This window comes from Primulina tabacum, chromosome 16 (assembly GCF_025594145.1).
Source record: "Primulina tabacum isolate GXHZ01 chromosome 16, ASM2559414v2, whole genome shotgun sequence".
Lineage (NCBI taxonomy): Eukaryota > Viridiplantae > Streptophyta > Magnoliopsida > Lamiales > Gesneriaceae > Primulina > Primulina tabacum.
In genome coordinates this window covers 2,221,936-2,235,491 of record NC_134565.1, presented here as the reverse complement: position 1 = coordinate 2,235,491, position 13,556 = coordinate 2,221,936, and the positions used below count along the sequence as shown (strand labels likewise).

Genomic DNA, 13,556 nt, shown 5'->3' with positions numbered 1-13,556 from the left:
TTAGGAATTGATAAAGGATGGTTTTACACAACTGATAAGGCCCTATAAATACACCACACACGCTGTAAGAATAATAAAGAAAACCAATCTGGAAACCGTGAGTTTTGGTTGGCTTGTTCAAGGTTCATGGGTTGTTTGTGTTGCATGGGACTTAGGGGCTCGACCAGGTCTTGAGGAGGGTTCGGTTGGGACGTGGTTAGGTCCTAGGAAGGGTCCTAGAAGGGCCAGGGCTCGCGCTAAGGGGGCTGGGGAGAGTCCTCACGAGAAAGGGCACTTCCCACGCATGCTTGAGGGAGGCCGAGAGATTTATGAGGGTGGCTCGAGAGAGGGCTGGGCTAGGGCGTCTGGATGATGGCTTAAGATGGTCCAGGGAGAGTTAGGAAGGGCTAGGTTCAAGGGAGTGGCTTGGTCCAGCAAGGGCCGAGCAAAACGTGGGAACGCAGGGGGAGGGGTGATCGCGCATGCTGTCTTCTGTTTCAGTTGCTTCATGCGTGGGTTCCAGGGCATGGGATGGTCTGGGTAGGGTCTAGACGTGGTCCAGGGATGGTTAGGGTGTGCTGGGCTCGGTGATGGCTCGGATGGAAAAGCCCAGGCTAGCTGGGAGTCTCGAGAGAAACAACAGCTTGTGCGCAGGTTTTGGGGGCAAAGTTCAGTAAGTTTTCGAGCGGGCCGGGGCTTGTTCTTTGGGCTGGGCTTGGTCAGTAGGATCCCTAGGTGAGTTGGATAGGTTTTGGTTCAAGGTGGCTCGGACATGGCTCGAGTAAATCGGGAGATGGCTCGGTGGGTTCACTTAGGTGTCATATTTCGAAATTAAAGAACTAAAAATGAATCCAAGGGTCCACAGGGGTGGCTCATGACTTGAAAGGGTAGAATAAATCATAAAAAGGTTATTTTTAAAATTTGGGATCAAAATATTGAGTTTTGGATTTATTCGGAATTTAATCGCCGCACGAAACGCTAATTAACGGGTTAATTGAAACGCCTAGTTTTAAGCTTAATAAAATTATGAAAAATTAGGTTTAAGCTTAAATAATTATTATAAGTCTAATTTTTTAATTTGGGAATTTTATATTAAGGTTTGGTTTAATTCGAGATTAAAACGCATTAATACGTCACATTTAAAGATTAATTGAAAAAGTCTAAGTTTTAAGCCAAATAAAATTATGAAAAAATTCTTGTAGGCTTAAATAATTATTTGGGACATGTTAGAGTCATGAAATCAAGAAAAAAGTCGAAAACGTAAAATGTCGAGTCCAGGGGTAAAACGGTCTTTTTACATCGGGAAATTAGTAAAGGTCATGGCACTGCCCTAAATGCTATTTTTATGAAAATATGATTATTTTTAAATGTTTATGAATTGTTCATGATTAAATGATGATTTTTAAATGTCTAAGGGATTTTTATGATTTAAGAAGACATTTAAAATACATGTTGCATGCTTGGTTTCAAAAATGAAAAACGTAATGATATTCATGATTTTTATAAAGTGATGTGAATGAAAAATGTTGAAGGATGTGAAATAATTGTGACTAATTCGTTAATGTTGGCGACGTCGTGAGGGTTATGGTCCCAGTGGGAGCCCGACGATCGTGTTTCCATCATTGCGAATATGTGGTAACGGATATGTGGTAACTGTTTTGTGATAACGGAAGAATGGGAATATCGTGAGGGGAAAAGGCCCCAGAGAGAGCCCATTTATGGGAAAAGGCCCCAGAGGGAGCCCCGACGATTGTATTTCTATTCGAATCATGATAGGCCAAGGCCCAGTTGACCGGTGAGAGTGTTGCTGGTGTCCTCCGCCGCCCAGTACTGTGGTTTTATGTAGATGGATCCATCGACCCTCATGAGCATGATCAGGAAAGTCACAATTAACGATCTGAATTCAACAAAAGAAAAGAGAAAAAGAAAAAGAAAATGTTCATGATCATGTTAAAGATTTTATGTCATGTCATGTTAAGGAAAAAGGAAAAAGTTAAGGTTTATGATTGCATGTCATGAAAAAGTATTTTATGAAAATGTTTATGTTTAAAGTTTTATGCATCATGAAAATGTTTACGAAAATGTTTATGTTTATGCATCTTAATGAAAACGATATTTTAAGTACAAGTATTTTTCACTGTTATATGTTAACTGTATTACGTAGTACTTGTTATAAAGATTATGGTGTGTTGAGTCTTCAGACTCACTAGGTGTGATGGATGCAGGTTATCATGATAATGCTAATGGAGGTCTTGATGGTTGATCCGACTGGACTGAAGGTGCACATGACCCGAGGACCGACGCTAGTTTCCGCATATATGTTATGATTTATGTTAAAAGATTTTATGACTTTTATCATGAGTATGAGTGGTTTTTGAGAGGTTATAGTATGGGCTATACTTTTCAAATGTTATTTTTAGATTTAGAAAAATGTTAGTTGGTTGTTTATTTTAAAATGATGTCAAAAATATTTTATGAAATTTTATGGTTCGGCCGAATGCTATGTGAGGTTTTAAAAAAAAAAATTTCTAGTACTTTTAAAGCAATAAAAAGGGCAGACGTTTCAGTTGGTATCAGAGCAAAGGTCCTGTAAAGGGTTGTGCTACCATCAGCGCCAGAAAGATTAGTCGTCAAGCCTCAAAGTTGTAAGTTTTTACATGCTTTATATGATTTATATGTTGTCACCGACATGACTACATGAATTATATGTTCACGTCACATGTTTAATAGCTTCATGATGATATATGATTTATATACTTTGGAATTTTTTTATATGTGATACGATATGAAATGAAAAATTATTTTATTTTAACGCATGTTAGCTTCGTGGTGGAATTGGACTATGTTGATTTTGGGTTTTAGTATTGACATTCTATTTTTTGGGTCATAAGTTAATCGTGAATATTTTGAATACTTTGGGACACGTAGATTTTCTAAGAAAATATTTATGATTCGTGGTTACTAGTTGAATTAATTTTTGGGAATTACTCATAAGTAATAATGATTCGAGGATTTACAACGACAGAAAATGTATAAATTGGGATTTTAAGTTTTGATGAAATGTAATATTGGTTATAGGAATTGACTTTTGGGTAAATAAGTTTAAATTTTCGAAATCTATGTTATGGGAAACCTATAGAAGGGAATAAGAATACCAAGAACTTATGGGTAAATCGTAGGATTTTAAAAATTAAGGATCAATTAGGATAATTTTTGAGTAAATTAAGAATTGATTTTGTAATTATTACGGAATTTGGAGACTAGTTTAGCAATAAGTGCTGAATTGAATGGGTTATATGGTAAGAATTTTGATGATTTAAACTTTTAAGAATATGTAGAACCTTGGGATATCTTGGTTTTAGTATTACAAGAAATTTTAATCAAGGGTTTTAAGGATGAATCAATATTAGGCTTGAAAATCTAAGCGTTAGCGGATGCGTTTGGGATTTTAAGATTGAAATTTGACAAGTTGATGAATATTTTGGGTATAAAATAAGGAAAATAATATACGATAAGTATGGTCATCCATCTTTTAATATTGGGAATTTTAAGAAATGTTGAAATTTGGGGTTATAATAGTATAGCACTAAGTTATTATGGGTTTTCTTAAGTTGCAAATTGCAAATAAGGATTTAGAAGACAAAATTAATTGGGATCAAAGAGACGTAAGGACATTCTAGGACTTAAGTTTGAACAGAGTAGCGCAGCGGAAGCGTGGATTTTTGGGATACTAGAACTAAGACTAAACTTTGGATTATCTAGGATAAGCGAATTTCGAGGACGAAATTCAATTTAAGATGACAAGAGATCATTCAAGAAGAAACATGATCAGAAAGCTCTGGTGGTCAAAAACAGTAAGACCAAGTTGGCAAATTCTAATTATAATTCATCTGAGTCAGAGAGTTCAATAAGTAGGAGTGATTAAGAAGAAGTTCAGTGCCTCATGGATGATGTTGAGCAAGAATCTACTATTGAAGATGTATTAGATTTTAGGTCAACTGATTTTACACGAGATGATTTAATCACAAAATTAATTGATATGATAAGTGAGTACAAAAAAACTTTTCAATCATTTGAGGAATTCAAGGCTAAGCAATTAGTTCTGCCTAACAAGAATAATGAGCCTAATTAGGAATAGTCAGGTGAAATGTTGAGTCTCAAAGAAAAAATTTCAAAGCTCAAAACTGAGAATGAGTGAGTACGAGTTGAGTATCAGTAGTTGAATTTTGAAAATAAGAAACTAGCTGGACTGGTCAAGCTCTGGAAAAAGTCACCGGTCAGTCTAGTGGAAATGTAAAATTCACAGAAATCATCAGGAGACATGACTGGGCTCGGTTTCAATAACAACGAAAGCACTCCAGAATCAAGTACCAAATCGAAACTGGAAACGTGTGAAGGAAAATACATTCACTTTATTAAATCCAGTAAGTTATATGAACATCAAGAGCCTATCCATAAAATTGAAAAACATGTTGAACAGACGAACAAAAGAAAAAGGTTTGGTATTGCTCACAAACCTGAGAGTACTAATGCCAAGCCCAACTGGTATGATAACATATTTAGTCCAGTAAGGCAAAGTTTTGTGAATGGTAAGTCTTACTGATACCATAATTGCATGCCTATTCAGATGAGATACAAGCTGACCAATGAAGTAGAAAAGGCAAAAAAAAATTGTATTTAATTCACAGAGCATCACACACACATAGTTATGCACAATTCTTAACAAACAAAGAGATAAATATGTCAAATTGATCCAAGTGTGAGTTCTTAAAGGTCCATACCCGTTTGGGACCAAGTAGATATGTGTACCGGTTGAATTTTACTTGTGTGATTACAAAGTATAGGAGAAGAATCACTGAGGGCATCACTTTGATACTGGGACAATGGATGTTCAAAGCACATAACTTGTAAAGCCCAACTCCTGATACTTGTTCATACTAATTGAACTATTCTTTCTGAGACGACATTTGTCATATCGCTCCGGAATCTCTAATTCATGTGTCACAAAATTTGTCTTTGCATTCTGAAACTGTTCTTGCTTCGCTAAATAATATTTCATCACCGCGTGAAGTACTTACCACATTTGCTTGAGAACCCTTCTCGATAATCGTACACTCTTTTTTGAAAATGAAAGAATGCCTTTTACCGTCACATTTAAAGAAATAAATATTTTTCTTCTTACTTCTTAACTTTGATCTACCTCGTCTTTGGCTCCCATTGGAGTCACAGTCCATAAATCTCCATCTTATCATCGATAAAGCCTCTGTTTGCTTCGAAGTTAACAACCTATCTTCCTTATTCTTGCGTCGAATTTCTTATCCGAGAACCGCAGTTAATACATCGTCGAAGTTTAAAAAAGTCTGTGAGGATATTGTTGGTTAAAGTTATGATAAGTTGATCATATGCATATAATAGACTTTGAAGTAGAAGTTACACATGTTATTTTCCTCTATTTTATGCTCCATAGAGGTGAGTTAAGCAAATAAGATATTTAGAGTGTTGATATGATCTATAATTGATGAGGATTCCGTCATCCGAATATTATAAAGCTTTCTCTTTAGGAAAATATTATTGTGCAGTGAGTTGACTTCGTACATCTTTGTCAAAGTATTCCAAATATTTTTTCGTCTTTATCTCAGAGATATTTGACAGTACTTCGTCTGCTATAGCCAAGTGTAAATTGACGACAATATTATCATTCATCTCATTCCACTTTCCATCGTCCGTCATTTCCCTCGCTCTATCTCCAATAGCCGCCAAACAATTCTCTTTTCTTAAAAATGATTGCATCTTTATTTTTCACAGAATAAAATTGTTCTCATTGAACTTTTCTATCTCGTACATGTCTGTCATTATGTCTACAACAATTTAGTAGAGTGAACAAAATAATCCCTCCTTATTAAAAAATCTCAAAAAAAAATTCTGATATGGAAGATTAGTCTAGGCTACAACTAAATAACATACACAGAATTTTAATAAATTTTAAACCAAAACTCTTATATCACTTGTTGGTCTTAGGTGCTGCATCTTAAGATATAATTATGAAAATAAAGAATAAAATTTGACACCGAGATTTAGGTGAAAAATCCCTAAAAATTATCATGATAAAAACCACATTAAAGATGAAAAAAATTTTAATATAATATTTTATGGTGTACAACCATTCATAATATTTTTAAAGAGAACACACACTCTCTCAATACAGGAGAATAAACATCTCAAAAATATTGTAGAACACACTAAAATAATTCGAATATGAGATAAGAAATGAGCTTAGAACCAGATGCTCGGGATACAAGGTAAGATGAAAAGAAACACCTATTTACAGGTGATTCCTCCTGTCTAAATTTAAAAAATTCTTCATGTCATTCGATCAAATTTGACAAACATTTTACGAACACTTTTTGATTAAACAAATGTGCTCGTTGACAGCCACCAACCATTCACACCAATCAAATGAGATACTGCCATTCTTTCTCGATAGTCAACATCGAATTAGCTCTTGTAAGCATTTATTTTCGACTTCGAATCTTAAGAAGCCGATAGAAGTTGAGAGTTTCTGTAAGAAAATTAGTAGCGTTTGGACAAGAAGGTCGTTAACTTGAACTCGGAGAATTAAAGAGGACTTGGACTTCCTGTACCAGTCTTTGTTATCGGTATCGAATGGTAATCTGATTGATTTTATTGATGGAGACCTCATTTTAGCTCGTTAACGGGGTCTCCTGGAAAAATTAACAAGGGGTAGAGTATGCTAAGACGAAGATAAATGTCTACTTTTGGATGCACTCTTTGGGTCAACAACATAAATTACACAGAGAGCAGAATCAAATTTTCCATAAAACGGATAGAGCTTAAACATTCAGCTTGGCGTAGAATGCATGCAAGTGCTGCATCAACAGGAAATCTGCTTGCTCTCGAGAAAAAAAAATGGATTATGGTGCTTTTGGGCCAGTTTCAAATTGCAACAACTATTTTTACTTGGTTTTGCCCATGATTAGTTCCAAACAGAAGCCAAGTTTATACCTTTTCTTTTCTTTGATCAAGATTCAAGCCAACTATATAATTCCTTTTGAAATTGTCCCCAAAAATTTAATCAACCCTTTCTGCACCATCACCGGTTTGTGGACAGTCATGAACAAAGGTTCAAATAATATATATAAGGTCGATCAAGTATTTTGCAGATTGAGATGTAAGTGAAAAGCAGTGGGATATTGAATTCATCCTGGAGATTGCTTTTGTATCTCAGGAATTTGTAAGCTGTATACATTGGAGATAATTGTGTGGGCGTGGTGAACGTAGATCATTTTTAGCCGAACCACGTAAAATCTCTAGTGTCTTCATTATCATTTTGGCTTATGTTCTTACTAATTATTTGTTGTCTTGAATCTGTGCTTGTGTATAAGCACTAATTCAATGCTTCTTGGCAAATTTGTCGAAACGATTTTCTAATAGAGGTTATCAATCGAAACGTCATTTTAGTTCGTTTACATTATATATAGTCACAGTAAATCTGATAAAAAATGTATTCAAACTTCTGTTCTAATTGACAGAAATGTGAATTCATACAAAAGGACAAAGTTATAAAGCAACAATGAAAATGGACTCAAATGTCATACAAGAGCTTCTCAAAAACCTTCATATGCTCGGTTTGCAAAGAGATGGCCACCGATAAGCTGCCGTCGTTTGTCGGACTAGGCAACACGAAGCTTAGACCTTCATACGCAATCCCACCCGGTCCCATGAAGATCGGCCTGCCCCATCCGAAATCTGCGTCGTGGATAGGCAGCCGAGACCAACTTGTGATCCCAAGATTCGGGCACCTGAAAGTGTGCGCTCCACGAGCAAGTGCCTTCAGATCAGGCTGCAGTTCCAGGTAATCAAGAGCTGACCTCAGGTAGTCATTGTCCATCCGAGCCAAAGCATCTTGAATTTTACTAGCCGAATACCATACGGGCTTGGATTCAAGATCCCCAGATACAGCAACCGGAGTTGCTGTGAAGATCACATTGCCAAAATAGCCTGATGGGAGCGAGGGCCGGAGCCTGGATCGCCCATCCGTTGCGATGTACAGTTTCGTGTCCTGATCTTGAGGCAGCCCACGAGCCTTACACACACATCGCCAAATATGGCCTGCCAGCATCTCATACGAGCTGTAAGTGACCGTGTTTCCTTCCTCTTTCGACTTGGACTTGAGAGTGTTGAGCTGATCACGGGTTAGCTTGAATATGGAAACTGCTGTATCAGGGGATGTATCAGGTTTGCTTGTGAGTTTCATGGATGGAGGGGGCTGATACTCGATGTGCTTGAATTGTGGTTGGGGCGGATCGCGGGCACGGAGGAGGGTCCGGTCGATGAAGGGATGGACGGTGATGTCGAGGCCTCGGGCCATGTCCGACCAGGTGTTTATGAAATGGAGACCAGAGAATCCATCGGCTGCGTGATGCTGCATTCCAACGCCCAAGGAAACTCCACCACATTTGAAATGCGTTACCTGTAATCATAATGAAATTCATTGGGATAGAGCTACCATTGCATGATTCCATTCCCCACATTACAATTCAACTCTACGCAACAAAATGAAGCCCAATTGTATTTTCAATTTTTGGTTTCAGGTTTTTATTTAAATAGTTATTAATTTCGATTTTAATAATTTTTCCGATTAAGTATCCATTAAAGTTATTGATATGACGAAAGACATTGCTCACATCAAATACCACAGTCAACATTGTGATAAAAAATAACTAAAATTTAAAAAAATCCAATTAAGGGACTAAAACCGTGAATTGTCGAATAACAAGATAAAATAAAAAACGTTCAAGTTAAAAAAAGTAAAAAAAATTAGACAAAAACTTGTGTGAGACGGTCTCACGGATCGTATTTTGTTAGACAAATATCTTATTTGGGTCATTCATGAAAATGTATTACTTTTTATTCTAAGAGTATTACTTTTTATTGTGAATATTGATAGGGTTGACCCGTCTCACAGATAAAGATTTGTGATACCGTCTCACAAGAGACCTACTCAAAAAATTAATGTCTCTATTTCAAAATAACCTTTAATTTAGTAATATGGAATAGATAATATTATACTTACTGTCACATTTAATTCTACAACCTCTATTAAATTCTAAAAATGTTATATTTTGTTGTGTTTATTATAAGCAAATACTTCAACGTAAATATGTGTGATCATATATATATATAATGGCAAAAACTTGTGTGAGACAGTCTCACGTGTCGTATTTAATGAGACGGATCTATTATTTGGATCATCCATGAAAAATATTACTTTTTATGCTAAGAGTATTACTTTTTATTGTAAATATCGATAGAATTGACGCGTCTCACAGATAAAGATCCGTGAGATCATCTCACAAGATACTTACTCATATAAATAAGTGACACACCATCTAACCAACCCCCAACCACAATCCTATCAACTTGCATCTAATTAAACGAGCCAATTGTAATTGATAACATATCCCAAATTAGTGTGAGATATTCAAGATTGACTCGTTTTTTTCACTGATTGAACGGATCCGAGGATTGGTGACTAAAATTAACAAGTTCCCATAAATGCAATTGAAATTGGAAATTCGTAAAAAAAAATTAAAAAAACAATCTTTTTTCATTAATAAACTTTAAATACCAAAAAAGAAAAAAACAATTTTAATTAGCATGTATTGTAAATCGGAAAACAAGTGATAATGCAATTGACCTAATCCAAAATAAATCATTAAAAAAAAAATCTCTTTTTATGGGAGGTGGGCAGTGCATGTAATAAGTGCGCGTGTTCTTTTAGTGGATCAATTAGATGGGAGAATAATCCGATTTAAAAAAAAAATAGATTTTAGGCAGTGTTTGTGAAAATTAATTTTTAAATATTTTTAATTTTTTAATCAATAAAATATTTTAAAAATTATACGTAGAAATAAGTTTAATTTGTTTAATAAACTATAATTTTTATTCGATTTTATCGACTATATATTTGTTTTACGTGAAATAAATCCCGAAGAACGTGACAAACACTAAACCAAGAAATCACCTGCAGCACCAAAAGTGGGTAACTTGAGATTCCGAGGGAATAATCCACGGCCGGGATGAGGCGGCGCAACTGCAACGTCGGAGCAAAGTCGCCGAAATCATCCACCGCTCCGTGGCACTCCGCTTCCACCAGAAGCACTCCCTCGGCATTACAGTCGATCTCAATCCTTCCATCTTCATCCCTCTTGAGTCTCCCCGCCATTGGATAGAACGGCACCAGCGCGCGGCCCAGTGCCAACTTGAGAACCCTGGCGTCGAAGAAGTCCGCCGCTCCCGTGGGACGGTAAAAGTAGACGCTAGGTGTGTGGAAGTTTGGCACCACCAGGTCAACGTTGGAGTTCCATAGGCTGACGTTCGGCGTCGCCGCCGCCGGAGAAACCAACGTTGAGTTCTTCACGTCGATTTTCATTTGTCTTGGCTTCGAGTCCCACTTTATCGACAGAATCACGGCAGACAAGCTGGTGTATACGATGAACGTTAAGTATGGATGCTTATAAAACAGGGAATCATTAATTTTTTCGCCTGAAAAATAAATTAGTGTTCAAAGAAATTGTTGTCCAAAATGTGGCAGTGGGTGGCGCCGTGGCGGAGGAGGAGAATAACGGCTTTGGTACGGTGCAGTTTATTACTAGGAGAAATGATGAATACAGAGGCTTATTTTATAATCTTTTAAGGTTTACCTACCACGCCTAACGAAGAAGATTATTTTTATAATTTATTAATGACCACATTTATTTACATATATATAATATGATGTCATTTTTTGGTGTGCACTCCATATGTCATCGTGGAAGTATTTTTCGATATTTTGGAAACGTAGGTGAAGAGACGATCGATGTGACGTTTCATGATATGTTTCCATGAATATCTTGTAACAATCTTGAAGTGTCCACGTACAAGTAAGAATAGGTCTCTTGTGAGACGGTCTCACATATCTTTATCTGAGAGACGAGTCAATCTTACCGATATTCACAATAAAAAACAATACTTTTAAAATAAAAAGTAATACATTTTCATGGATCTCACAAAATACAGACATGTATCATCTCACACAAGTTTTTGACAATAAGTAAACAACGTATCATAACCATATATATATAATAGTTTTTTTCTCAAAAATGTAAATTTTACTTACAGTTAGTAAATTCCTCTATTCAATCGTTTACTGTTTTACTTTTACAATAATCATTCTATTATTATGTGATATCTAAATTTAATATGTAAAAAAAAACTAAATAATCAACACATTTTCGTATAACATGAAACCTACACGAGATTATATAAAAACAATATATTTTTTAGACATAATGAATACACAACCAATAAATTTTTCAATATTTATTGGGATCATAATAAATATATTGGAAGGTATAACAAATAATTTCAAGTTTAATTGAAAACAACATATCTAAAGATATAATTTAAAAAATAAAGCTTTCAGCAAAATCGACACTCAAACATATATCAATATTAATATACCAATAAAATGAATTTAATTATAAAAAATGAAAACATAATTATAAATTTCAATTTGTTCCAATAAAAAAATTGCATATATTTTTTTGGATATTATTTTTCATGATTGTAGAGAGTTTTTTTCTTCGTTGAAATCCTTTTTTCCCATTTTAATTGGTTACTCGTTCAATAACAAATACGAACAGTAGATTTTATTCATCGAAAGAAATCGAACCCAGAAAAATTATTATAATAATTAAACTAATAATAATAATGGTACAAGAAATAAAAGTGGGAAGATTTGACTTTGGTTGACAAAGTTGGTGAGATGGTGAGTGGCATTGGTTTGTGCTACATTCCAAACATATTCACAGTTCACCAACTCTAACGTGTGGCAATGTAAATTAACACATGTCCATTTTCTCACCAACTCTAATGTGGTTTTCATTGCACCAACCCCGGGTGGAAATAGCATCTTTAAACTAAATTGTTTCCTATTCCACCCTATTCCACGAGTCAAACAGTACAAATTAATGATAGGACAAAAACTTGTGTGAGACGGTCTCATGGGTCGTATTTTGTGAGACGGATTTCTTATTTGAGTCATCAATGAAAAAATATTACTTTTTATACTAAGAGTATTATTTTTTATTGTGAATATCGGTAGGGTTGACCCGTCTCACAGATAAAGATTCGCGAGATCGTCTCACAAGAGACTTATCCTAATGATAGATATATACATTTAAAACTACTTCCTATATGGAATATATATATATATATATCATACATCGAGAATAGAACTTTCGGTGTAGTTTTTTTTTAGACGGGGTGAAAGATTTCATTTTATAATAGATCATATCTTACAATAAATGTTCGTGGATCCAATTTAACGAGTCAGAATAGTACAACATTTTTTTTGGAAAAAAGATGTATGATTTGAATTGGTTAAACACTTGTGGTTCTAACTAGTAAATATGCATTGACGTGAATCGCAAACAAAGTCAAGTAGGCAACACACGACTTGGTCGTAAGGGGGGGCTTTCATGTCAAACGAAAAACAAAAACAAAATGGAACTTAGGATCCAATCATCGTATCAGAAAACTTAGTTTGAACTTACTAGCCTCACATGTTTGAGTAGGTCTCACAAATCTTAATGTGTGAGACGGATCAACCCTACCGATATTCACAATAAAAAATAATAATATTAGTATAAAAAGTAATAATTTTTCATGGATAACCCAAATAAGATATATGTCTCACAAAATACGATTCGTGAGACCGTCGCATATAAATTTTTTTGGTAGGTATGTTTTCTTTCTTTTTTTTATTTAAAAACAAAACAAAACAAAACTTGCAAGTATCAAATGATTTTATAATAAAAAAACATTTATATATATATATATATATATATATATATTATTGTCGTTTAGTTTTTAATTTTATTTGATGGGATAATCTTGGACACATCATACAACGGCGCATGCGAACCATGTGGCTAAAAGCCTAGAATTAACTTCCGGATGAGAGAGAATCTATTTAGAGCCAAAAAGTCTATTAAATTTGATCTTTAAAAAAAAGGTATTGAATTTAATAGGATGTTAATTACCAGGTGTACCGTATTTCAATTAAGGTATTTACAAAATAAGAATTAAAAAAATAACATAGAGCTCGTAAAGCGATCGAGGCGAATTTATTTTTCCCAAAACATTATCCAATTAATTCCGTTACAAAAAATTCCAATCGATTTGTTGACTTCCGATCAATTTTTTCCAATTTTTTCAATAGTACATTGGGGCTAATTTATTTTATTTTTTGCTAAAACTTATGCTCAATTTGATAGAACCTCAATTGATTCATCAATTACAGGACTGATTCGTTTGTTTTCTGTCAAAATTTTGATATCAATGGATGTTCTCAACATAATTCATCATAGGCAATGCACATTGTTCTTGAAATCGATATGGCAAGCCCGAAAATGCCGACATAAACTACTACAAACCGCCACCAGCCATTTGACTTCATCGCATGTTACCTCAAATTTGCCAGTGTCTCGAGTTCCAGACTTCCTCTCACCAAA

General features: G+C 34.9%; 1 protein-coding gene across 1 annotated transcript; it reads right to left on the bottom strand.

The window, feature by feature from the left end:
* Positions 1-7,436: 7,436 nt before the first annotated feature.
* Positions 7,437-10,665, bottom strand: LOC142528787 (shikimate O-hydroxycinnamoyltransferase-like). Its single transcript, XM_075633957.1, has 2 exons — positions 10,025-10,665; positions 7,437-8,470 (listed from the first exon to the last, which is right to left on the bottom strand). The coding sequence occupies exons 1-2, from the start codon at positions 10,430-10,432 to the stop codon at positions 7,583-7,585; spliced, it is 1,296 nt and encodes a 431-aa protein (XP_075490072.1). The 5' UTR covers positions 10,433-10,665; the 3' UTR covers positions 7,437-7,582.
* Positions 10,666-13,556: the final 2,891 nt, after the last annotated feature.

Coding starts and splice junctions, on each gene's coding strand:
- LOC142528787 (XM_075633957.1), bottom strand. CDS start 10,432: ATGAAAATCGACGTGAAGAACTCAACGTTGGTTTCTCCGGCGGCGGCG. Junction 8,471..10,024: donor ACCCACTTTTGGTGCTGCAG/GTGATTTCTTGG, acceptor TTATGATTACAG/GTAACGCATTTCAAATGTGG.